The sequence below is a fragment of the Apteryx rowi genome, unplaced genomic scaffold, assembly GCF_003343035.1.
Source record: "Apteryx rowi isolate R43461 unplaced genomic scaffold, aptRow1 scaffold_117, whole genome shotgun sequence".
NCBI lineage: Eukaryota > Metazoa > Chordata > Aves > Apterygiformes > Apterygidae > Apteryx > Apteryx rowi.
In genome coordinates this window covers 944,843-971,331 of record NW_020447386.1, presented here as the reverse complement: position 1 = coordinate 971,331, position 26,489 = coordinate 944,843, and the positions used below count along the sequence as shown (strand labels likewise).

Genomic DNA, 26,489 nt, shown 5'->3' with positions numbered 1-26,489 from the left:
TTTCATACCTATTTTATCAATGGCAATATGAAACAGGGCTGTACATTGCTTGCCAAAGATCACAAAACAAGTAGCAGCAAAAGACACCAACCAGCATAAGCTATGCAACATATTGCTGAGTAAAAGGGTATAATACATTTTAGAGTTGTCACTGTCTGACCCATAGCCTGGATACCCRTGTACATACACATATACACACAATATTGCTTTTCCATTTAAGACCTGTTTTCATCCATTCTAGATGCATGTCTACTTCACCATGAAAAGTAATTGCAATGAAATGGACCACAGAATACACTGTTCCTCTTAACAAGTAGACAGGCTAATGAGATTGTATTGACCATAGATTTGATGATGGGGCAAGTACCTTACAAAAATACTCCTTCTCCCTTCCCTACAATTGGAATTATTAGAAAACAAGGATAGCAGGATAGCAATGAAGCCAACATTATTCTTCTACTAAGCATTTACACCAATTGTGTATATAGCACTTTATTCCAGTCATTTCCTGGCATTGTATGGACATTAATTAACCTCAGAACAAGCATACTGTGAGAAAGCCCAGTTTTACAGCTGAGGAAAGTAGGACAAAAAGAGAATAAACAACCCAACATTGCAAATAAAATATATAGTCAGGTTGGCATTAGGACTCAGAGGAGGTCGTCTTGATAACGTACAGCAGAATGTGGAAGTAAAGACTCTCAAGTTAGATTAAGGACTTTTGGATCATTCATTGCTGTTGCTTTTTAAAGAATTCCACATTCATGGTTCTTTGGCTGGTTTGGCTCTTCCAGAACCACTGAAATGATTTGGCAGCAATTTCACCAGTCTTCTCTCCCCAAACAGAAAATGCATCTGTAAGGTCTGCAGATATCCCTTAGTGAAGGAGACCCTGAGTTCTCTGTCCAGCATAAATGTGTGAGGACTAGAGACCCTACAGTGCTTCTGACTATAGTGAATAATTAATAGCTTCCTGACATTTTAATATAAACACTAAACATTCTTACATACTTCTCCTAAAAAATACAACCAAAGCAACCACACTTGTCTGGTATCATACAAATTCCTTTTGCAAGGTTTTACCTATTTATGTCTTGTTTAAATAGAAGTATATGTATTAGCATGGATTTCAAGCTGCTGGTTATATGGAAAAATGTTACATGCTTTCTTCATGCATTTGCTTTGACTCATAGTTGCTAGCAGGCTTTACAATTAAAAAAATTAAAAACTTTTCATTATAACTTTGTCTTAATGTTTAATCCTTGAAGAAATGAATGGAATAATCCAAACAGATCAGACAGTATTCACTTAAATAAAAATTATTCTTAGTTTTACAATAATCTAGCATTTTCTCTACTGAAAAACTGATTTATATTCAGAACTTTTTGTTCTGGACTATTAGAATGAAAGATTATTAAGATATTAATTAAAATAGACTTCTGCACTCAACAAGTTCTTTTTTCCCTAAATTCAACCAACTACTGACTTACTGCTTATTTAGTATGTGTTGGACAGATAGTGATGATACTCTCTTAAATTAATTTCTCTCACTTACTCTACACTTTCCCTATTATCTCTCTCATTTTGCTACTTCTCTTCCAGTATACGTAATCTGTATTCCAGAGCAAAATAAAGCATGCCTCCTCTAGCTGGAGGCTTACACACATCTCATGCAATCCCAGTCTCTTCTGACCTAACAATATATTCACAAATTAGTGTCTGAAGCTGGATATCTCATCTGTGATGTTCTCCCATAACACAAACAGTTTGCCTCAGGGTACTACTGTTTAAAATGTACTCTATTGTAAATAAAAGAAATGAAAATTAGTTTGGCAATTTAAGAGCTCTGACATGTATTAGTTTGTTCTATAGAAGAGCAGATTACCAATTGGCAAAGATGATGTCTGATTTAAGCAGCAACAAATAATATTGTTTTCTTTCTGCTACAGTTTAAGTATAGCCTTTCCAATGACTGAAACAGAATATCAAAAAATCGCTTTTTAACAACATGCCATTTTAATTGTGATATTTGCTATATATATGTGTACTATTTCAAGTTACTCAGAAATTTGCTGATAAAGAGTGCTTTTCCATGTTGTTTTTTCTCCATGTTGATTGTCCAAGAATGTTTGTAGCCTTTGCTGTTGCTATTATTTATAATACTGGCAGTACTGCAGCCCTACTCTTTTGCAGGTTTTTAGATTATGTACAAGTAAAGAGAGTACTTGCCTCACAGATCTGAGGGTCTAGCAGGAGAGTAAACTGGGAAAGTGGAAGAGACAAAATACATAGTGTGCCAGCTGTTGTGATCAGCCCATATATTGTTTATGTCCTGCTTTGGTGTTTTAAGTGTAAATGTTATCTCCAGTGGCTATGCGTTTAGTCATTCTTTCCTTGTCACAAAGGGATTTAGCTTACAGCCACAGAACTGATGAGAAAGAATTATTTCCATTCACTTTTTCTCCCTTCTTTTTTTTAAACTTTATAGCGCAATATTTACAATATTCACCTGGGGAGACAAAAATCCAAGTTCCTATTTCTATCTAATTCAGAGCAGAAATCTAAGTAACAGATAATGTGAACTGTATCTGTCTCAGACCCACCTGCATCTCACCCACTGACTAAAGCATTAAAAGAGTCCTGCGGTCCTCTTACCCCACAGGGAGTGCTCTGACAACTAGAAAAAAAAAAGTCATTTTCACTCTGAGGCTATTAGTATTTTGTCCAAAGTGGGCAAACTTCAACAGGAGAGATTTTTGAATCCAGAAAACTAAGTCCAAGTCAGTCCACAAAACTCTGAAGTTTAATGTTGCAACGTCATTTTTCTAAATGAATCAGGATCTGAATCAAAATTTATCATATTTCAAGTAAATCTCCTAATCCTTGGGATTTAAGAAGACCATTGTTACTTTTCCTCTGCTAGTTTTTGACCCATATTTTTCATTTCCACTTAAGATACCCCTAACCACAAAGATTCATGGAGATTTTCAATTTGCTAAGAATTCCAGCAAATGACTGACCCAAACACATTTGGTTTTTGGTTTGTCAGCACCTGGGAAAAATCTCCCAAACCGCCCTTCTCCAACCAAACATCTATTTGCTGCAGCAAATTGGAAATTTTATCCTCTCTTACTGGAGCACTGAAAGAGAAAGATTAAGAGGTCTGAAGTCCTTGACTCTCACATCTTGTAAGGACAAAATGTCTTGGGTTTCTTGACAAATGAACCTTTTGCCAGAGGGTTCACAGAAGTATGGACAAATAATGGGTAGTATCAAAGAGAAAGAAAAGATTTGCTCTTAGCAAATAAAAGGAAAGAATAAATTGGCGAGCCATTTCAGTTTTGCAAAAGGCAACTAAGCAGTACAGAGAGAGCACACTGCACAGTTCTGCAGAGCATAAGAAAGTGATTCATAAATGGACCAAGAAAAGGCATCCAAACTTGAAATTAATTCCCCTAAGTCCTACTGATATTAGACACCACCTTGAAGAGCTGATATACACAAGACCTTATAGCAACCTCAGTGACAGAGAATTGAGAGCTTGTTTTAGCATAGGCCAAGTCATAATTCTCTGTGGAAATGCCTTTTTAGGAAACCTAAACATGTAAGAAAGCCTTCAGGTTGCTCCATTAAAGGCACAACAAAATTTCTTCAAAATTCACCCCGTTTTCTGGACTATTACAGACTGTTCAGTGAGGCCTTCCTTAAACAAAATTAATTTCCCATGTCACTAGCAAACATAGAAACTGGATGGTTTAAATAGAGTATCTGAGTTTATGAGAGATTCAAGATCTGGTAAAGCAACCACTGACCTCAGGATCTCTTTGGATAAAATCTGTGAACCAGTCTCACCATAATCACTCCAGAAAAAGTGTGTGTGGAAAATGTTTTGTCAGATCTAGTACTGTGTTTTAGATTATTGCTGTTTCTCACAGCATGTTCTGTCTTCTATATGTTTATTTTGGAGAGCTAATCTGTAAAAAACCTTCTTATTTTTGTGCATCATTCAGCATAGAACAAATCCTGAATGCTATATGAATGGCACCATCCAAAAAAAGAAATCATAACAAGAGTAATTAATTCTAACTACAGTTCCAAGGAAGCTGGACCTTTGGAAAGGAGGAAGACTGCCAGCTGGGAGCTAAAATGTAGCCACTACAGCCTGAAACAGTGATGGAAGCAGGCTCCACTCCCTTTGTAGAAAAATGTTTCTGATTAACAAAAGATTTACATTTCCTCTCAGAAGGCTGGGTCTGAAAGGACTGAGATTTTGCTACTCTTGGATGAATGGAAAGCTGGACTCCCAGGAGAGCATCATACTCCTACTTCAGCTCAAATGCAAAATTGCTGGACCAAATTAATACTGGTTTCCCTATTAAGGATCCCCTGAACAGGAAGAGAATCTGCATACAGCTCTGACCTCCAGTCTATTTATACGAACAGCAATATCTTTTCTGTGACCTTTGGCAACCCAAGTGAGCTCCACCACTGAGTTGTGACCAGAGCACACTGAGGCAGTCTTGACACAACTGGGAGAGGTAAGTTGTCGTGGTAAAATGATCACAGTCCATTTGCTACACTCCAACACTGCCTGTGGGATTGTCCTTTGAAGGGAAAAAAAATACAATGTCGAAAGATGGAAGAAGCCTCAGAAGTCGTGCGAGAACGCTAAGAGGCTGAAGAGCTGATGCCTTTGTTGAATGAACAAGAGAGCCCAGAAATTAGAAGCAGTTGCCTTGATTTTCAGCATCATTTTTGGCACTACAAAAAAGAAAAACCTCTGTCCTTGGCTGCATGGAAATACATCCCAGGAGGGCAAGATCCCCTGAAAGGGAACAGAAGACTGTTAGATAGATTGTTGGATTTCAGAAACAGATCCAGGGTTTATTTCATTACTAAATGTCTTGCCAGAAGGAAGGAACTGTTAATCAGCCAATCACCTCTGAAAAGAATAAACACGGTATCCCAATGGGCTGTTAATTACTGCCATTGGCTTTTGTAGGCATTTGTGATACTAATGTTGGGCTGAAAGGGTGGATGGGTTAAACATGACTGAGCTTGATCTTTGGAGCATGTTACATCTTATGCTGGAGTGCTGGTGGGTACCTTAAGATCAGTAGCTTTAACAGCTGTGACTTGACTTCCATCTGTAATAAAGGTAGTTGTAGTGGCAAACCAGTAAAAAGAAGATGAGGAAAGAATAGAGGATTTATGGAATTGTTACCAAAAGGCCCAGACAAGAAAGAGTCTCAAAGGGGGGGGGGGGAATGGGGGAACTGTTACCAGCGCGGACAAGAAGGAGTCTCAACAGGAGCCTCAGACAAACATACCCAAGGACACCGGTGCAGCTGGGACTGATATCTCCTGAGAAAGTACAGATAAACCAGCAGAAGCCAGTTGGAGCCAAGATTAGGACCAAGACAGCTTTTCTCAAACRAGGAAGCARGYCAASTTGAGACCATGTAYGGAAAAGTAGAGCAAAGTTCATGGCAAGAYGCTGAGTGACACCTCTTCTGACACCACTAGGGACCACCAGAGACCACCAGAGACCCCCACAGAAGACCCCCAGAGACTCAGACCGCATGCGTAATGATTATGTAAATGTAGTAATTAGTTCTAGGAAATAGAATGAATATGTTTAATCATTCCTGGAAATTTAATGCATATGCATAGGATAGAGCAATATAAACTTTAGATGATGTGACACATGGTGTGCACGTTGGGTGGAGCTATCCCCCGTGTACCCAGTGCCGTAATAAAGAGAATGCCTGCTTCTTAATGCTACATTGGTGTTAAGGAGTTTTTCTCCCGATTTCGGTGACAGAATGAGCTGTCATACAGACTGATAGTAGGTCGTTCAAACCAGTGTTTTGTTGGAACAAAGTCCTGACCCCTAAAAGCAAGTACCTTAAAATCATGACACAGATGTTCCTACTTTATCCTTTGCTTTTCTGAGAGGGTTTTATGTTCAGTTATCTGTATATGCAGATTTTTTTTCAAAAATTCCATTTACTCCTTGCTTCTGACCTTCCTTTTTTGGTACTTGGAAAACTTAGTGAGAATGTAAATTTATCAAAATAAATAAATATTGAGGAAGCTGGGACACCAACTTCTGGAACATTAAAACTCAGCAATTTAAAAAGGCACTTTTTAACACAGCATTTTATATTTCCTGTGTGTCCTAAATATATGCTCCCTGAGGGAGGGATGATATTTTTATAGTAAGAGTAGTGATCTTACACAAAGCCTTTACCTACTAATTCACAAGAGCAATCARTAACAATACTCTCCATGTAACAATGCCTCTGTGATTTAAGCACATGTTCTTCAATGGAATTGCTGACATCAAACATAAAGATTAAAAGTGCAAACGTTGTGTAAATTCTATCCTTGGACATCTTCAAGGATCTCCCAGAAACCTCTGTGAGGCAAATCAACCACATACATATGCAGAGAATTATGCTCTACCTGATCAAATTGGTAAAGGACTTGTTTACATTTGAATGACAAATCTGGTTGTGTTGTTTCCTATGATTGAAAAAATGTCAAAACTTCTAGTAGGTTCAGGATCTTATTCACTGGTTGTATATAAAAGTTTTAATGAATGTACAGAAATTCAATACCAGCTAAAGGATTGCAGGTGATATTTTCATGTAGATGTAGAAGGCCTGGCTGCTGTTCAGACAACCTAATTCTGAGAGTCCTTGAGTTGGAAACTGGACTTGTGATGTTCTCTACTAAAATTCAGGGTGCAATATGAGTGAGTGCTAAGCGAAGGAATAAACTGATTAAAGGAATAAATTACTTATTGGCATTACGTTATTATTAGCTTTGGCAACTATCAAACACCAGCCAAATGTAAGAATGATTCAGGTTCAAATCCATTGCTTCTGACCTTGTGTTAAATAAAAGCTTTCCGAAAACCAAGCTAGACTAAAATATTAATTCTTGGCTCCAAATGAGAAAGACGACTCATAGCGAAGTGTTTCTATAAGCACAGATCTCCCTGAAATCCTTGGCTGAAAATGTGGAACATGAACAGTACTCTGGCTCTTGGCTGTGGAAAAATTTTTCTCCATTTAAAATATTTGTCATCAGTGTAATCCCATCTTTAATTATAATTAATGTAAGGGGCTTTTATGTGCTGGAATGGTAATACACTGCCAAGAGTTCAGCTTTTAGGAAGGAACACTTTTATGAATTATAGTGGAGATTGATCTTAAAATGTCTGGAACAAATAATAATGTATAAAGCTGTCAGAGATACAATGAACTGAAGGCATTACAGTAGCAATAACTGACAGTCAGCAAACATTCTATGAGTGAGTTTTACAAAGAGCTCTTTTTTTTTCCTCTTTCAGTTACTGAACTGTTTTTCATCTTGGGCCAAAATCAATTAAAATTATTGGTTAGATTTGTAGTTAGTGCCAGCTACTTTGGCAGTAACTGTACTGCCGAAAGGATCACCTTAATTTTACCTTATCCTCTTTTCACTGGCATGTTAGCACACACTATTCTTCCCTTGTCAAACCAGTAGCCAGGCTGCTAGACCCATTGCAGAAAGTGACTGGCCAGCACTACGGTATGACAATGGGAATGATCTGACATACAGTTTTGTTGTAAATTGTCATGTGCCTCTCAGGAATGATTCCTCTGCTTTCACTGGTTCCTGCGAGGTGCTCAGCAACGGACAGGCACACTCAGCAGGACAGGAGCTTGGGAGTAACAAGAAGCTACAATCTCCATAACTGTTTATTTAAAAAAACCTTGCTTTTAGGGGGAGATAATTACAACAGAAGAAAGACATGCAAGACTTGAAAACATAAAGCATTTCTTAACCAAATTGGAATTTGCATTTTTATCCATAAGAAACATTTATGAGCTAGATGATTGCTGTTGACTAGGCCATCATATTTACAAAGCAATGTTGTTACACGGGAATATACCTGGCAGCAGTTGCCTATTATTTTGACAAAGACTTTGCTTTTCAAGAACTTTCAAGATGTCTTGAAAACCTGTTTTGATATCAGGGGTATTTCAGAAGTGATATTATTGAAAATTTTTGCCAATTGATAACTTTTAAGCATCTAAATCCAGCCATTCTGTAATTTTAAAAACCAGAATTTCCCAAAATACTCTTTCCTTCCATAGTAGCTGCAGTGTTACTTGTCTCCTAGCTTACCAACAGTGACTGAGACTAATGCTAGCAAACTATTTGTTTCCAAGTTAGTCACATAAACAGTTATATTTATTAAATCTGTTGCAAAGACAATACTATGAAGATTGCTGCAGATTACTTCTAATCATCTTAGATCTGAACTGAGGAGAAAGATGTCTTCTTCATAGACAACACTGACATGAGGTTCCTTGCCCCTCCCAGATGTCTTTACATAGTAGCAGTAAGGAAACATTAGAGAATTTCAGAATGCAACCAGGAGGAGTTTTCCAAACATTTTGCAATGCCTTTGCCACAGGGAATTTTGCCAACAAAAATTTTTTTTATAGAAAATGAACTCAAAGTACGGTTAATAACTTTGAAGAGAAAAAGAATCATTAATTCTAACCCATTTATGACACTATTGTATTAATAAATACACATACATACAATTTCACCACAATATTTGTTGATGCAGCATGTTGACTCTCACAGTAAAGTGTAGTCCAACCTGTGGATCTTGTTTCTTAACACATTCCACATGCTGAATGGTCTTTATACCACTTGTCTACCCTTTCGCAGTCTATTAAGCAACCCTTAAAGACTCCTTAGACTGCTTGTTTTTCCTAATTATCAATGCATCTATATTGGAATGCCATACCCCAAACCAATTTGAGATTTCATGGCACTTGAGTGAGCATATTTAAAATAAAGACAGAGGTCTTTGCTATCCTTTACCGCCTCCAAATAGCATTACAGCAGCCTTGTATCAGGCACAGAATGCCAACAACTTCTACACATGGATAGGAAGTAATTTAGCACTATGCCATAAGCCAGAAATTTTTCTGTGGTCCCTTTTTGAACTGCTTACTGACATATCAAAGGATACATTATGCATTCAATGGATGCACCCTGGCTTGAACAAAACTACACACTCAGACACCTGTTCTACCCCAAAGATATACTTATTGGAGTTTAAACTTTGAATTTTTATTCCATTTTGCTGTACAGCAATTACTTCCTGAACCATACCATGCTCCTCGCAATCACATGTTTGCTAGTTTCTGTCATACCTTCTCTGATCTATTGGGAACACATTTAGCTATGGCTTGTGATTCACCCAAACCAGGCATTTATGAAAAGAAGTGTACATATAACTAGAGAGACGAAGTAGATACAGTGCTACAGAGCCAGCCTTTTTTTGCATATTCCATTTGATCTCCCATCAGGCTTGGAGTCAGAATATTCTGGCCAGACCGTATAAATAGGAAGCCATCCAGAACCTGAGACAGGCCAAACTGAATCCTAGTAAAAGGTCATGGTGAACAGAATTTCTGTCTACTACAACTACTGACCTGCTGCTCCATGAGCTTGAGAAACAGGGTATAAAAGTTACAAACAGTTATCCAAAGAATTTCACCACCCTGGGTGTAGACTAACTCTAACAGATGCTGAATGTGACTGGTAGCTCTTGAGAATTTACTGATGCAGGTGTTTGTCCAAATGAATTTAACATTACTATGAGGGTAAATATAGCCCTCCTCTAGCATCAGACAAGTGGCTTCAGTTAAAGTTCCAAGATTTTTCTTCTGAATAGAAAAGAAAAAGAAAACAAAATGCTTTCCTTTCAGCTTAAAGTCATGTTAACTCTCATGTTCTGATGTCCCTGGGTCTCAAACTGATCTGAACCACATTTTGGGAGAGAAAACAGTTCCTAGCTTTATGAACAATGCATATTTTAGCAAAAAATTCTTCTTATCATGCAGTTGACATTTCCTGCTTTCCTTTCCTTCACACTTGTCTTTCATAGTAACATAAACAGCACTGAGGGCAGAAGTCATTTGCTTCTGTATTCTGGCCATTCAGTTAGTAGCAAAAGATAAGTATTACTTACAGGAAAGGAAGCTGCTGACAGGCCTTTGAAAATTCTGTTTTACTGGCAAGGAATTTCTGAACTCAGCCTACCTTGTCTTGATTTTGGCAGAGAAGACAGTCACATTTAAAGCAATACTGGCGCATCAGGTGCTTTTGGCGTTCACTGGTGGGCGTCAGTGATTCAATATAGCTGATGGTAAGCTGGGTGCAGCAAATAAAAAAACAGAGTATATTTTACAAAAATCCCATATTCGGTGTTCATATATCTAAGATAACATTTTTGGATAAAATATTTTTGCTGCCTAAAATGGAATTTTATCTTATCTAATCGGAAAAAAGACAAAAAAGTTTCATAGAGGAAACACTTTTTTTACATTTCCAGATCAATATTGCTCTAAATTTTGAAGAAAGGAAGTTCAGTACTTGAATTCCCTGTTCATGAAATCTCATTTTCTGTCCAGCTCCAAATCTCAAGTGTGTATTTAGTGCTGGTGTTATACAACATCCAACTATCTCCAAAGATTTTGTCTCAAGGAAACCCCCACTTCCTTGCAAATATATGTTCTGTGCTGTATTTGAGCGTGAGGTAAGCGTCTGTTAGGTCATTCCTATCTTTGGTATGTCTATGACGTTTCCTTTGTAATCAATAAAAGAAAATGCTTATATTTGTGCCATTTTAAAACTCCTCATGCTATACAGAATGAATTCCAATGAATTACAGAGAACTCCTTTAAGTTTGTTCACTTTTATGCTTGCCACCAGGAATTTTACAGGGCTAACCATCTGCAGAATTTTTCATATGTTAAGCAGTGCTGTGCAGGCACAAACTAATGGTGAGGGAAAGAAACAAAACAAAACAAAACAAAACAACAGCAAGCATTCATTCACACACGCTATAGAGTGATTACACTACACACCCAACATACTTTGAAATGCTCCAGAGAGGTCAAAAAAATCAGGTCATGTTATTTCAACCTGAGCTGAGACACTTCAACTAATTGGGAGAATTTTTACATCGTTCCTAGTTAAATCATGAGAGTCCACTCAAAGAAATTACAGGAAAACCTGACCAATTTGTACTAATGACTATGAACTCCACTGTCAGAAACTGCATTTTGCAAATTATTGAGCATTCTAATTAAACAAGCAATTAACGAGGAACATAAATAAGGCCTGCATTTGTTCATTTATTATTACAAGTGTAATTTGATTACTTATTGAAGGAGGACTGTGTTAAAAAGAACATTACTGAGATGGTAAAGTCAAGCATGTAAAATGATCATAAGCAGAAAGCCCATGGAAAAAATAAAATATGGTCTCGTAATTGAACATTAATAGAATAATTCATGAAAGAGCCAAATTAAAGTTCTACAGATAAAGTTAATTCTCAAACTTTCTAACTTTCAATTGTTAGATTTTAAATTTTTAATAACGTTCTTCTCTCATAGCTTGTGTGTGTATGAGTTGAGAGTGGAGTAGTTTCTAAGCTTTTAATGAAAAAAAAAGCAAAAATGGGAATACCATCTTGCCACATGTGATGGGGACAAGAATATGATTTATCAGCAGAACTTGGACCTTTATGTTTACTCCTCTGACTTCTGCCTCACGAGCTTAATAATTGTTTACTAATCTACATGGCTAGCATCGATGGGGTTTGTTTGTTTGTTTGTTTTTCCTTGAGACAACCCAGGTGGAGTTTCACTGCTGTTGGTTGGCAGCAGAACAGCACTGCATGTGAGCTGTGGGCTTCCTTCTGAGCTTTCTGCAGCAAATGGATGCAAATTCTTCTGCCTATTTTCTTCTCCCAAGCTTGATCTCTTCTGCTCCATAGTCTCCAAGCTCTCCTTCTCTTTCTCTTCTCTGTCCCTGGACATGAGTATCATTTTCCAGTCTTATTCCACTCACCTGGTTATCCACTACCGGTTTCCAGCTCTCAGTTCTAGTCTCTCACACAGCCATTCCCAGTTATTCTCCAATACTGGTTTTGTTATCCAGCCAGTACCAGAGCTGCCTTTTCACAATACGTGACCACCAACACTCTTACGCTCCCAAGTTAACAATCCCTATTGCCCTACTCTGGTTTCTCAACCACCTTCAGTGACCCTACCAACTCATTGTTCTAATTTCTTTGCCTAGGCAGTCCTACTCTGCATCCTTCTTTGTGTGGTAAGAAAGATCTGTTTCCCTTTCTACCTACATGCTCGTTTCCTGTTGACCTGTAGTCCTAACCTTATTCTTCAGCCATTCCAAGCCCAGTTCCTCTCCCAGCACAAGCCTCTGAAATTAATATCTCTTTGCAACTCCCAACTGTTGTCTATGAAAATCATACCTCATACTCCCTTGCTCCCCATCTCTTACCCTCCTTGCATTTACATCATTGGTTCTGACCAATGATGGGTCCYCCTGGACTTTAGGTTCAGGTGACATCCAAAAATAAAAGGGTTTTAAGCAGGTTCAGGCACAGTGCAAGACAGCAGGAATCCTCTGGGAAAAATCATTCATATGAGATTAATCTATTCTTTGCCAAAATGCTTAGAGACAGCTTGAGACACCTTCAGTGCTCTTGAAGCCATCATTAGGCAGGGTTCAGTTCTAATAGTGTATAACAAACCCATAGCAGGAAATAAGCTTTATCTATCTTGAACTTCCAGGCTTCATTCCTTTCTCCCCTTTCCATTCTTATCTCTTTTTTATGTGTGTCACAGAAACTTTGGAACTAGGCACAAATTGGAAACCAATAATTTCTTTTCTTAGAGGCTGCTGAACAGTTGTGGATACTAACAATCACTTAACAACCTGCTCTGGATTAGAAGATATGATCAGGCAGGAGAGGAGAAGGACAAGAAGCTTTGCCACATTGAAATCTCCTTTTAGCACTTTAAAAATTTGGGGTTTCTCTTGCCATTAGAGACCCAGGCCCAAATTCCCACTCCTGCCCACAGACATCCATAAGTGAAAAGAATGTTTGCTGCTGGCAGCCTGAGTGGGAAAATGTAACTAGAATATTTAGAAACATGACCAGCCTAAGAGTGATGAGGTCTATACTAATCATTTAATCACTTAAACATAAAAATTCTGTATTAAAGTCTCTCTCCAATACTTGTTTTAATTTTGATTCCCTTCATTAGATGCAAGGCTCATTTAACTTGTACATATTTATGAAATATGCCCATTCATCAAAGGTTGTCTTAATGGTATTTGCATGGGGTATGTACGGTAGTAATTAAAACATTATTTTCCTGACCAAAGCTTGCCTCTTTATTGCATTTCTTATAAAAAGTGCAGTAAATCTTTTCTTCCAAACTGGAGAATATATTAAATAACATTTATGAATTCAGGGAATTACTTAACAGCCACAAGACTTATTGACTTTCAAGACTTTCTCCTTGAAAATGCATTACTGGCTGAACCTTATTTCTAGCCCTGACACAGAAATTCTTTAACCATAGGTATGATGGTTAGTTTCTCATGTTCCTCATCTGCCAAATGAAGTGGATGTGATTTTCCAGTCTTGCCATGCTGCAGTGAAAGAGGATTCTATAGCAATTTAAATTCAATTATTTTAACATAAATGGCAGAAAAAAATGAGTCTTGTTTTTGAAATCATGTGACTCAGGGACTTGGGCAGGGTTCTGCCCAAAAATCTGTTCCTGAGACTTAGTTAAATAATTGTTTTGAGTTATGTAAGTGGTGAACAGGTTGTGATCTTTCTGCTTTGGCATATATGATAAACATGCCTTGCAACTCAAGGAAAGATTTGCCTTTAAAAAATGTAATATGACAAACACACTCACAGACAAAGCTCCTCACAGAATTGTAATAACAGAAATACTATATATCTTGGCTGAAAATCTATTATGAAGATGCTATTGCTGGTCACAGGAAATTATGATCTGTGTTTAGTATGAGCTTAAAAAATTAGTTGCTCAAGTGAGAGGATGGTCTGCTGTGTGACTTCCTGCAGAAAGATACAAATTTGCTCTAATTGCACTCTGAAGCTGATGAGAAGCCATGTACCCATTTTGGAGCAGAACTGAATCTGAGCTAATACATCCTGTCTCTCAGCAGGACTAATTGATTTGAGCTACGCACTAAACTAACCATGGCTATACAACTTCTGATTGGAAAATAGGCAAAATGAGCTCATGTCTGCTTGCAAAGTACCATGTAGACACAGTAATTAACAATAATTCAAACAAAATTATAGCACAAATCTTGATGCTATTTAAAGTGGTTACTTAAGGGCAGGGAATGATGAAGACCTCTCCAGAACAGGCTGCTTTGCATGTTTTTTTGAGAAAGTAAATTAGCTGATAGGCTATCTTATCACTGAAGGAGCCCTGGTGATCTCTAGGTGAAGTTTGCTTTCTTATCAACTTTCCCCCTATCTTACTTTCTTTGCAATACTTTTTTCTTCTTTGCCAAAATGAAATTGAAGTGTAGGTAAAGAAATCTTTGTATAAAGTTAAAGTAACATTACCTAAAGTAACAAAAGCCGTAACAGCAGTACAGCTAACATTATCTTGAGGAGGAAAAAGGTGTTACAATTAGTTTTGAGCAGCTGGAAGAAAGTTTCAGAAAGTCCTGTAGTCTTTTAAGCAGGGACATATAGAATAAAATGTCCACAAAATTTCACCCTTTCTTTCTTCCTGCTATTAAGATTCCATTATACTCAGAAACCTGGTATGGAGTGGAGTCAAGAGAGTGTTAGGAGACCTTTTCTAACTTCCCTTTCCATGCATGGAGATCAGAAGTTGTTCCCAAGTTGTCTCTTCTTTTCACTTCTTTTGTCTTCTTTTGTGCTCCCTTTCTGTTTCATTCCATGCACGCCAGGTGCAGGGCAGAAATTATTTAAATTCAGAAGTGATCATCACCATCTGGTCAACCCCTAGGATTTGGGGTGTTAGTATACTTCATATAAGGCTGTATGGATCTATAACAGAGCCAGAGCAGGGATGGGGGAAAAAACAAAAAAGAAAGAGTACCATGTTTGAATGAAATTTCCTACCAGAGCCAAATTTTTACTTTAAAAATTCTGTATTTAGTGATAATTATAATGTTATTTAAGCAGATGTACCAGCTATATAATGATAGAAATGAAAGCTGTTCTTCTGAACACTGAATAAAGTATTCATTGGCAAAAGCCAACTCTCAATATTTTATTATGGCTCCTGCAATACATCTTGTTTTCTTAAAGCATACAATTATACATGAATCAGTTCTTTCAATACTTAAAAAAAATAACATTCATGACTCATGATTTCTTAATGCTTCAGGACTGGCAACACTGTCTTTGCCACAGAAAAGGCCTAGGTGGCTAGAATTTTTGCATGTGATTTTAGGTGATTAATTTTCCAAATATAGAGCTCCATCAAATTTAGCACTTTCATTCTACAGGGTTTCAGGTGAACATTTTTGTCTGCTTCAAGATTCCTAATTTCCTACTGCCTGAAATCCATTTTGGCCTTGGGATTTGAATACATTTCAAAGACCAAACCAAAATTCAATTAAAAACCACTAAATGCCACATGCCTTCCTGTCAAAATCATGCAAAGCTAACAAAGTCTGCCTGGACATGAGACTAAGCTGAAGTGGGGCAGCTTCCATCAGGAAAGGAAAACTTTTTGAGGTTCATATAATCTGTCCCACTTTTTTTCACTGACTTGTTCAATATAATTAACATATAGTACAAACACTCTAAAGTGCGGTTAGAGCATAAATGTGATTCCAGAATAAATCTTTATCACAATGAAGCAGCTACATTCAGTGTAATAATAGCTCTCCTCCTGGTTTACAACTAAAATCAGGTCTACCAAGCCTTCCTCTTTATATAATTGTGAGATGATGAGAGTGGCCAGTCACCTCACTGCTCTGTCTCTGATTTTCTGTGATTATATGTGTCTAACAATTCATTAACATGAGTAAATTGCTGTAGAGTCCTCTGACAGAAAGCACTACAAATGTGAAAAGTAATTCTATTTCCCAGTGGCCTAGTGAACATATCACATTCTAGTCTTTGATACTTCCCTGGCAATGGCCCAGAAGCCCTATCAAGTTCGTTCCTGTGTGAATGGTAAAGCCATAGTCCTCTTTTTCTAATCTGATCTTGACTTGCTATTAAGCTTCTCATTTCTAACAAATCTCAACACTTATTCACTTTCTATTAATTATTACATACAGGACCTCATTCTGTCTAAATCTAGTTTAAGTTTCATTAGGATCAGGAAAGTTTTCTATTGCTTAGAATCATATGAGGTTTCTTGTTGCCTCTTAACTTGTGACAATGTCTGTCTCACCACCTCAGAGCACTTGATTTACTCAAAAACACAATCAGATTCCTCCCAGTTTTCTCTCCCATTAACTCAGATCATGACCTCAGTAATACCAGTATAAACTCAGCTCCTAACAGTGTACAAGTGGTAACGTAGTTCCATGTGCCTGGGTGTGTAAGTTCAATACACTGCTAATAACAGCACTGAGCCCACCTTGCTGCAGGCAAGCAGTAAGGCAGTGGGGGAAGCAGTTGTACCGAAGCTGTCACGCAGAACACAGAATAAAAACCAGTAGCAGTTTTGTAAGAGGAAAAGTAATTGGTGTTAAAAATAATGTTAAACCTTTGACCTGTTCATACCCTCATAATAAAATAGTTTTCTTTTCTTTCCTCTTCCCAGAACAGGTATAAACTAATACTCACTTTCAATCTTCACTGAATAACAATGTCTTTACTTTCTCACTTACGCTCATTTCCTTCCTGAGACGCATCCTTATTTAAAGAAGCATGTACCTCTGATTGTTACTTTTATTTCCAGGAAGTCAAAAGGGCACCCGCTTTAACACAGGATAGGATTTTTTCTTTTATCTTACCTTTTCTTTACAGCAAATTCTCCTTTAGGCGCCAAAACCAGTAGCAATATTCTCAACAAAGAAAACAGTACCTGAGCAATTTGGAAAATTCTGACTTTATTTTACTGCCTAATTGGAAGCAAAGCTTTTTAGAAAATACAGCATATGTATGTAAGCTGAAGTCATTTCAAAGCACCTATTCATACAGCTGCCAAAGTCATTGCAAAGAAATGTTTTAGCTGCCCTGCTTTACAACTTATATCTGTTTTCTGATTGCCTTACAAATTACTTGTAATTTACACCATATATGTTTCACCATTTATTTTAGTCTAGAGGCTTCTACGGGTTACAGAACAACTAACACCAAATCTAAAATTTGGGTCATAGCTTCACAGCTTTAGCACATTTAGCATGGTGGACATACAAGCAAGGGAATTCTATGTCATTTCTCATTCCGGAAACACCCTAAGGCTATTTGAGTGTCCTTCCTACTCTGTAAATCTGCCTGTAACAAAGAACTGCTCTACAAAATTTATCTGGAAAAATATTTCCATGTACCTAGAAATAAAATAACTTCAAAATTTAGAACTCTAATACTTAACCTGAATGCATCCTGGGAAGATATTAAAAACTACTGTATTTTTAAATAATTAACCATTTTTGTGAACTGGGAAGCTGAGGAAAGTATGTATAAAATGCAGGAAAAGTGTGTATAATTTGGCTTGAACAGGAACATCAGGCAGAATAATGTCTATAATTAATAGCTCCACAACAGCACATTGCAAGCTAAAAGATTTCTCTTGGCAAAAAATGAAGTATGCAAAGGCATTTCTGTTGATTCTCAGATGTAATCACACTGTTTCGCCTAACAAGGCATTTCATGATTTACTTATTTTCATGGCCTAGCATTTTAGAAAAAGGATTCATTAAAAAGGAAAACACCTCATAAGGAGGAAAAGAGATATCACTCCTAAATTAGAATATATATGCCCTTGATCGTCCCAGAGTTTGAAGCACAGACACAAACTATATTTACCTCAGGTCATGATTCTGAAATGACTAACAACTGTACATTACAACTGGAACTGTACAGGTCATCGGTGCATGTAAAGTTATGTGTATATACACGTCTTTGCAGGCCTTACTAAGCAAATTCAATATTGCATTGCTGTAAAAGATGGTTACTTTGAAAGGCTTAATCAAGACACAAATGATTATTATTTTCAAATCAATAAAAATGCTGTCTTAAAAACAAAGCTGAGAATACTTTAGATCAAATCAGAAATCTATTGAAAGGGATATCTTGAAATCACTTTCAATGAAATGGACATGAGAACAAATCTTGCCTTGCTACTTTCACTGTCAATGAAAGGTTTACTACAAAGGTATGGTTGCAGAATGAGAAATGCTTATTGTTGCAATGACTTAGTGAACACTGCATTCCACTTAGAAATATTATAAGTGTTTCCATCAGGGTAAAGATGTTCAAATACAAACAAAATGAAATGCCTAGAGGAGGAAAGGAAGAACAAGAATTTATCAAGACTGCTAGTGATTTATGAGAAGTAATGATTATGGGGCCCAGGCAGTGTGAAGAGATGATTCTATTTATCATCTTCTCCCTGATAGCTATGTGCTAGAAACTGGCATCAATATATCATCAAAATATTAAGCTGGTGGCCCTGCAGTCTGGAATTTATTTAGGGAGATGTCATTGTTGCAGGTGTCTGTGATGGAAGGGAGGACAAGTTAATTACCTCTTCACCAATCTGGATCTCTTGGATGGAGCGAAGTAAAAGCTGGTATCCTTCAAAAACGATCACACAGTTTGGGTCACAACTGTGATTCAGCAAAGACATGCTGTGAGGGAGGGAGAGGGGGAGAAAGAGAGAGAAAGAACTTTATGCAGGAACCTTCACTGCCATTACCTCTTTAATCATTTCAAAGTAGCTAACTCCGTTACGTCTGTAGTATCAAGCAATTAAGTTACCAAACAAATAAAATCCCTGGTAAACCAGCTGCTGTTGGTTAGGGGAGGAAAATTAATGCTTAGAAGATTTATATTCCTTGCTAATAAGAGCCATGCTTGGGTCTGTTCACTTGATTCTGCCTTCTTGGTATTGTATGTGGGAGGAATGAGACAGCCTCCTGGTGACTCTCTGAGAGGCCTGTCTCAGGGGACGGGGCAAAGCTGACCAGTTGGGAGCAAGGCAATGTGGGGCAGTTCAGAATAAACGTTTAGTACCTTCGAGCTGTATTTTATTTCTGCTGCTTCTGCTCAGCTTCAGGGCACTAAAATACACACACCTTATCAGTTATCTTGACCTTCAGTGGAAGTGGAGTGCTAAGGGGCTGGCAATTAAAGCCTATTCTACAGCAGGTAGAAAATGGACTGTAGTATGTCTCTAAACCAGATTACTTGGGTATGGTGGTGAAAGAAAAGAAACAGTCTTTGCCCCTGTTTCACTCATATGGTTTGGTTCAGCATCTGTTCCTGGGGCACGTGACAGCTGTAGCAGCACAGCTCATCATGGAGCTGCAGCCATCCCCAAGACACACAGGCACTGCTGCATCTCCCAACACACACGCACACCCTTTGTTCTTCTTTGAAGCAGACTTAAGAATAACATCCTCTATATATTTTTTATTCCCATGTTTCATTAGCTGAGCAACAACCGACTTTGCCAGACCAACATCAATCTCATAGCAGACTCAGGGCTGAGGTTTTTTCCCCTATGGAAATGGCCCATTGGATGAATAATTCTGGCATCATTAGGCTGGAAGTAGAATTTTTGGCTTATCCGTCTTCTGGCTGCCTTTCGTTGCTTTCCTTGCCTGTCTGATTCAGCAACCCAAAATCCCAACTGTTGTCAGCAAAATAAAGGATTTTGCTGAGGGTCAGAGTCCCGCAGCAAACCATGTTTATTCACTTCTTGACTCTTAAAAGGGTTATCAAAAGGATGTTTGGATATCCCTTTGGGCCTAACAAAATATCTGTGGTTAATCTCACATGAACACAGTAACGTACACTTGGAGAGGTCTGTCTCCATTTCACTTGCTAAGATTACGGGGCTCATTCCCAAAGCTGCTTACAAGATGATGAAGAGAACAACCACAGGATTTTATTTATTTAAAAGTATATAGGGATGCTGAAGCTATCAAGCCATGCAACAATATATGACCTTCTGATGAGACTAAACAAAGCACTTGTAATCAGATTTCATCCTGTGGAAACACTAATGTTTTGATGACAATTTCATCTGGAAACATAGGCACTCTCATCTTCTTACACCCTACAGCCCAGATGGAAGGGTACTTGCCTACGATTTGGGAACCACTGGTCTAAGTTCATACTCAGCCTAACTCAGAGTGACATGGTAGAAGAAAATTCAAACTGTTCTGAATTGACTTGGGAAAGTCTCTTGCATTCCTTGGAAGTGTCTTGTCACAGAATGTACATAGCCACCTTCTTCTCAGTCAAAAGTTTTTTTCATCCAAACGGAAATACTTAAGTAATAATAATGTTCCAAAATAATATCACATTTTTCCAAAGTATGTGAAAGGATTTGTTTCTATTCCACTATGAAACCAAATGACTGTTCTCTACTTTTCGTAACACTGATTCCCATGTTCTCCTAACAGCCTGTCCATTATCTTTACCACAAAGCAGGCTTCAACATATTAAGTGTTCTTACTCAAATCTCGCACGAGTGACATTATTAGAAAAAGAAGTAATAGTGATAGGCCCATTTAGATATTCACAAATGGTTCAACCCAGCATTAATAACAAATTTGGAGATGATCAAATATAATTCTCAATTTCAATTTCAATTTTCAAATACATTTTAATGTTACACATTAATTATTACAGGTAATTAAATCTGTGAGGGTAAAATCTTCCCTGATATGTATTTCTAATAAAAGAAATAAGAAGTAATTCAAATATTAACATCCATCTCCTAAGGGGCTTATCTGCTCACCTTACCAGTATCTCAGTTATGCTTAATTTTCTAAAGTAAGCATTCAATCTTTTTCTTTTAATTGCCAGTTCAGAAGACTCTTGACTACAAAATATCTATCTTCTAATGCAATACTGAACAGATTTCTTTTACTTTTTAGGAAGCCCTAGTCACCCACTTTGACGTCAGCATTTATCCTTACTAGGAAAAGGCTACCATCGCCATAAAAATCAAATACAAATAAGTATCCTATTTAAACTGTTTTAACTCTCTGATTAGAAGGGCTATTAAGAATGTTTTCAACTTCCAGTTTCTTGACTGGATGTGTTACCTGCTGCTTTGATGGTCCTTACAGCTACCTAGGAAAAAGGGGAAAAAACTAACATAGATTTTGCTTGTGAATGAAACAGTGTCCACAGTACCTGGGATACAGGCCAACACCAACATCCTGCATCTCTCCATTACTGATGGTGAAACAGTTACAAGTCACCTGTAAAAACAAGGGAAAAAATCCAGGATTACCAGAGTCATTTGGAAATCCCATACTCAAGTGAAAAAACTTTCCAAATAAAATGAAGGGACAATTGGTAATTGGATGGGAAACATTCAAGCCCAACACTGGCACTCTTTCATTTTAGAGCAGTCACATCTGGGGGACACTCTCCTGTAAAACTGCAGTCAATTAAAAGCAGAAATATTAGTATCTTGCAAAATTGTGGGGTTAAACACATGCAGAGGTCCTGTTTTCCTGTCCAGAGGGAAAAAAAAGTACATGGAGCCTGAGAACCCAGCCCAGGGACGAGAAGCTCAGCCCAGGGACAAAACAGCAGATGACAGTGGCTGCTGATGGAAAGAGTGGTTATTTCAGTGCAGGGACTCCACTGATGTCAGGCTGTCAGAGCATCATTTAGTGAGTACCAGTGGAGCCCAAAGAATATATATGGGACAGTTTTGAAGTAAATAGCTACCTTGACTGCAGCAGCATGACATGGGTATAAATAAATACAAAGACTGCAATGGCACATCTTTCATGTTATGGGTATTTTGGTTTACATGTAAAAGACCACACACAAATCACGTTCAAAATATAATTCACAAGTACAGGGAAATATAATCTTTCATTTCATATCATATATTCAGCTTGATAGTGTATCCTTCTTTCATATGGTCATACAAAGCTAAAGTGGTTTTAGAAAAGAGCGGAGAGAACAGAAGTTTTTTGCAAGTAGATACAGCCAAACCCCAAACCCTCAGACTGAAGTTTCTTGGTGTTCAAATCCAAGATCAGATTAGTACTTTGCAAAAGATTAGTAAGTATCATCTTCATGGGCTTAAAAAGAATGAGAATCCAATACCTAATGAATTTTTAATATATCTGAATTTTTTTGGAACCCATGAGTTTGTATTTTTTGTATTTTTGATAATTTGTTGAGTCTCTTAACACTGACATACTAATTTTTTATGTAGAAAAACATTGCATGATACTGCATATCAAGAAAAAACTCAAATATATTCTGCATAACATTAGATTATTAATATCATTATTTCTCTGTAGAACGGAAAATGAGTTAGAGTAGCATTTGGCAGATGTGAAAATGAGTTTTGAAAGTTGCATTTTTTTTCCATAGACTAATTACCCAGAACAGTAAATGCACACCTCTATTTTAAAGATGTACACTGAACAAATTAATTGTATATCTTACCTTACAGAACTGACAAATTAATATTTATGAGAGCATTAAGCATAAAGTAAAAAAAAAAAAAACCCTCTTTCAGAATTTCTCATAAACTCTGACAGCAAAGTTAATTTAAATAAATGTACATGCAGTAGGGCATGTGTTTTTTTTAAGTGGTTAGACAATACTTTGATTAGTCTATTATTTATGTAACCCATTCAAACGTTCCTGATCAATTACAAAAAACATATATCTTAATTATTTCTTTCCTACTGGCATTGGATATACAGTATCAGACAACTTCTGAGCTAAGATTAGTCCATTTTAAGTGGCAATTATACTGGTTCTAAAAATATTGACTTGATTTTGGTATTTATTGAAAAAATAATGTGTTCCAGGTAAAAGAAAAAGAAAAAGAAAGCCAGCTTGTGTGAACCTTATTTCTCTCTAATGGATTATAAAGTAGCAGAGGTCAAACATCTCTTAGAACTAAATGAATCCCTTTTCCTTGCAAATCTGCTATTATTACCATAAAACTGTTTATACTAACAATACTGAATTTTGATCACTGTAGAGTTGTAGAGAGACTGTTTCATTGTTTTCTAGTAAAGGTAGGTATTCTAGTATGTGGAAAGTTTTATATACAGAAGTACCAATAGTTTTTACTTTTCTCTTTTCATAAACATGCATTCACTTTTTATACCAGGGTATATGTAAAGAAAAACATGAGATGAATGGATGCTCTGAGATGCAAACATCAAGAGTGCCTTTCAGAGTAGCTCTCTGTGAGGCCCTTTTTAACCTGTTTTAGGTATTTTCATAGTATGCAGTTGCCTCTCCATATTCCAAAGAGGTAATAAAATGCCATCTAATTTCACAGTTTCAAATACCGATACTAGGCTTTGCTGTGGTTACTTTCTATCCTCAACATGTGGAGAGAGGAAGTGAAATGAGGGGGTGGTTAATATTTCATCATATATGAGGTGAGAAATTCTGATATAATGATAATCTTTCACTGACAGTTCCATGGTGGTAACAGGTATCAAATACGAATTCACCATAGTCTACCCATTGGGGGTGAGGGTTGGCTGTTTGCTTCCTGTCTTTCAGATTCCTTGCAAAGATTCTAAAAATATACTGAATATCTTCTACAACATTTCTATTCCCATGAAATTTTAAGGGGTTTCAAATCTCAAAGTTAAGGATCAGCCCTACCAAGGATGGCTTTGAGATTTCAATCCAGAAGTCCACCACAAAAGTTAATTCTGTAGACTGCAGCTCCCAAGAACCAAAAGGAGGAAGGAATTTCTTTACAGAACACCTGAAGAAAAATCCTTTTTCCTAGATTCCTAGGATTCCCAGACTTTTCTGTGTAGCTCCACTAATAGCTAACTTTTAGCTAAATAATAGCAAACCTACTTTCCCGAAGTTCCCTGAGCTTAACTAACTCAGTTTCTATGGAAAAACAAACCCCATCTTTCTTATGTATCGTGATATTTCTTTCAGGTTTCACGATCACCTTGCAGAGTCTTCTTTCTGCGTTAATAGATCCACCTTACTCCCTATACCTTAATCTTCAAGGTTTTGATTCTATGTGATCACAGATTTTAAATTAAGAAAGAATAAACAATTTCAGCCAATCTAGTGCTTCAAGAAAAGGTCCCTTCTTTAGCAAGGCCATCATCACCCTTGTCACCTTAACTCTTTTAGAGTCATTTATCTCAGTTATTTTACTTGTGCTGTTGTTCAACTTGTCCTTTCTGATTGCTCTAAAAATTCCTTTTTATCCAGCTCCATAGCAGTTAAACCGCATATTCACACGCAGAGACAGAACATCAGAGAGTTACATCAGAGAGTTACACCCACGAATAAGCAAGAATGCCCACGGATTTCAGAACTTGGGAGCTGCAAAGTCAAATTCCTTGCCATTTCCAAAATTTCTGAAATAACACATCTCCCAACAGGAGAACTGAGGGAAAATTCTCAAAGAAGATCCACAGGTTTTTCAAACATCCACATTGTGAAACTTATTTAGGAGTATCCTAGAGCTCTTAAGACTTATCATCATAGACCAATAAGGACAAAAAATCCACCATCAATTTGAAGTAGCCATCCTCTGTGTTTGAGTTGGTTCTCCATGGCAAAAAGTTCTGCAAGTTTATTTAAAAGGAATTAAATAAATGGATTGTTTATCAATTATATAAAGTGACTGAATTAAATAAAAAAAAAACCCTGCTCTTTTGAGGGATTGCATGTGTTTTAGAGAGATACCCTATACTCAGTAAGGTAATACAAGTAGAAGATATAATCTTTCCCAGACTGGTGAACACACTGAGAATAAAACCATGTTAGAGACCGACCATTATTTTCAGACATTACCAGCAAACTAAAATTGCTGTAATCTTTTAAATTTTATTTCCTCTCTGAACGGCATATGAGAGCTCTGTAATTTACCTCGTAAGGAAGTCTCTGCACCCAAGACATCTGGAGCTACTGTCTGAGCAATCTCTGTCTGTGTCAGACCAACAGTCCAGTGGAGAACCATGCAGATTTGCTTTGGTGTTTGTGTTTGACAGAGTATGAGGGCTTCAGTTTGGCAACATAGCAAGCTGAATTTGTTTTGAGTTCTGTATGTCTGGAGCCATCCCACTGATTGTAGGATGACTACGGCCCACATTCAGATATTATTCACACCATCTATACTACAGATTTGCATGTGGRTTAAGTGAAGCAGATCCAGACCTGATAGCAAGACAGTCTAGATTTGGAATTTCTGACACTAAGATAACAGAATTTTGAATAAAGGAGGAAAGGGAAAGAAAAGAAATTATTATTGGTCAATACTTACTGCTTGCAAACACTAGGACTAACAATCAATGATTTTGTCTCCAAGTGCTCCTATATATTACTGCAGCACAGTGAGGCAACTCTTACAACACACTAAAGAACCCCCCATGAGAAGATTTAATAAAGAATGTATTCCGCTGATAAGGTCAATATAATTCTCAGTTCGGATTTAGAACGAATCCAGTCATGTCTATAACCGGAGTGTCACAGCCAGTGTATTCTAACCCATCACCAAGAAGAAAGCCATAACTAACACTACTTTCCCTGATTTATTGACACAATGTAAATTAAAGATATGAAAAAACTTTATGGATTATTAAGTTTCTCATTCACACCAAAGCTGGCTGGTTATTCCCAGTCATTGGTAAAAACATAACAAAAGATGCTGTAACCAGGCCTCGCATTGTTAACAGACATCTCAAGAGACTCAATCACTAACCAGGTGGAAGGAGTGGATGGTAAATTCTACTGCATCCAGCAGTGTGATGGGCACATTGATTCGAACGACTGAGACACACCCCAGAGACCTTCTTGCACCACTTGCCCCATTATAGTGTTGCACTGGTGGCTCATTCCCACTTGAGGATGAACAGACACTAGGCACAGATGGTTGACAGACCTCAAATCTGCTAATGACTTCATTTGGCACATGGAGTGCTGGAGCGGAGGACACTGTGCTAAACTGTAAATGCATAGTATGCCACACCAGTGACAGACCTGTCAAGCCCACAGTTTTTTGGAGGGCATTTCACCCAGTTGCTCCCTGCCACAGTCACCCACACTTCCCAGACAAGCAGAGCTTCTCTCACTGCAATGCCTTGTGCACCAGGCACAGCTCATCAGCTCTGCCTGATAGGCAGGGTGTCCAGGAGGAAGGTAGGAGGCAGGGCAAGGTGGGAAGGTGTCTGCTACCAGAATGTGGCTTATATATATACTTGCAAGTTTTACTAGATCAGGAACTCTGAATCTGACTCCACCTTCCATCATATTGGGGGTCTACTTGCTTGCTTCCACAGGAGCCACACAACCAAAACCAGATGAAGGAGCTGCTGGAAGGATCAAAATAAACGAAGAAAAATGATTCTGTGGTGTTCTGTTCCAGGCTGAAATCAAAACACTTTAGAATGGCTTTTAT

General features: G+C 37.5%; 1 protein-coding gene across 2 annotated transcripts in view; it reads right to left on the bottom strand.

Annotated features, from left to right (window-relative positions):
* SMYD3 (SET and MYND domain containing 3) overlaps positions 1 to 26,489 on the bottom strand; it is a 439,441-nt gene that overhangs the window by 70,297 nt on the left and 342,655 nt on the right. The window contains exons 6-8 of one of the 2 annotated variants that reach the window (XM_026082329.1): positions 21,254 to 21,321; positions 18,630 to 18,732; positions 10,120 to 10,230 (exon numbers count right to left, since the gene is read on the bottom strand). In XM_026082329.1, coding sequence (XP_025938114.1) covers positions 10,120 to 10,230; positions 18,630 to 18,732; positions 21,254 to 21,321 — 282 coding nt within the window. The remainder of the gene's footprint in view (positions 1 to 10,119; positions 10,231 to 18,629; positions 18,733 to 21,253; positions 21,322 to 26,489) is intronic. The other variant, XM_026082336.1, reaches the window with a different exon arrangement.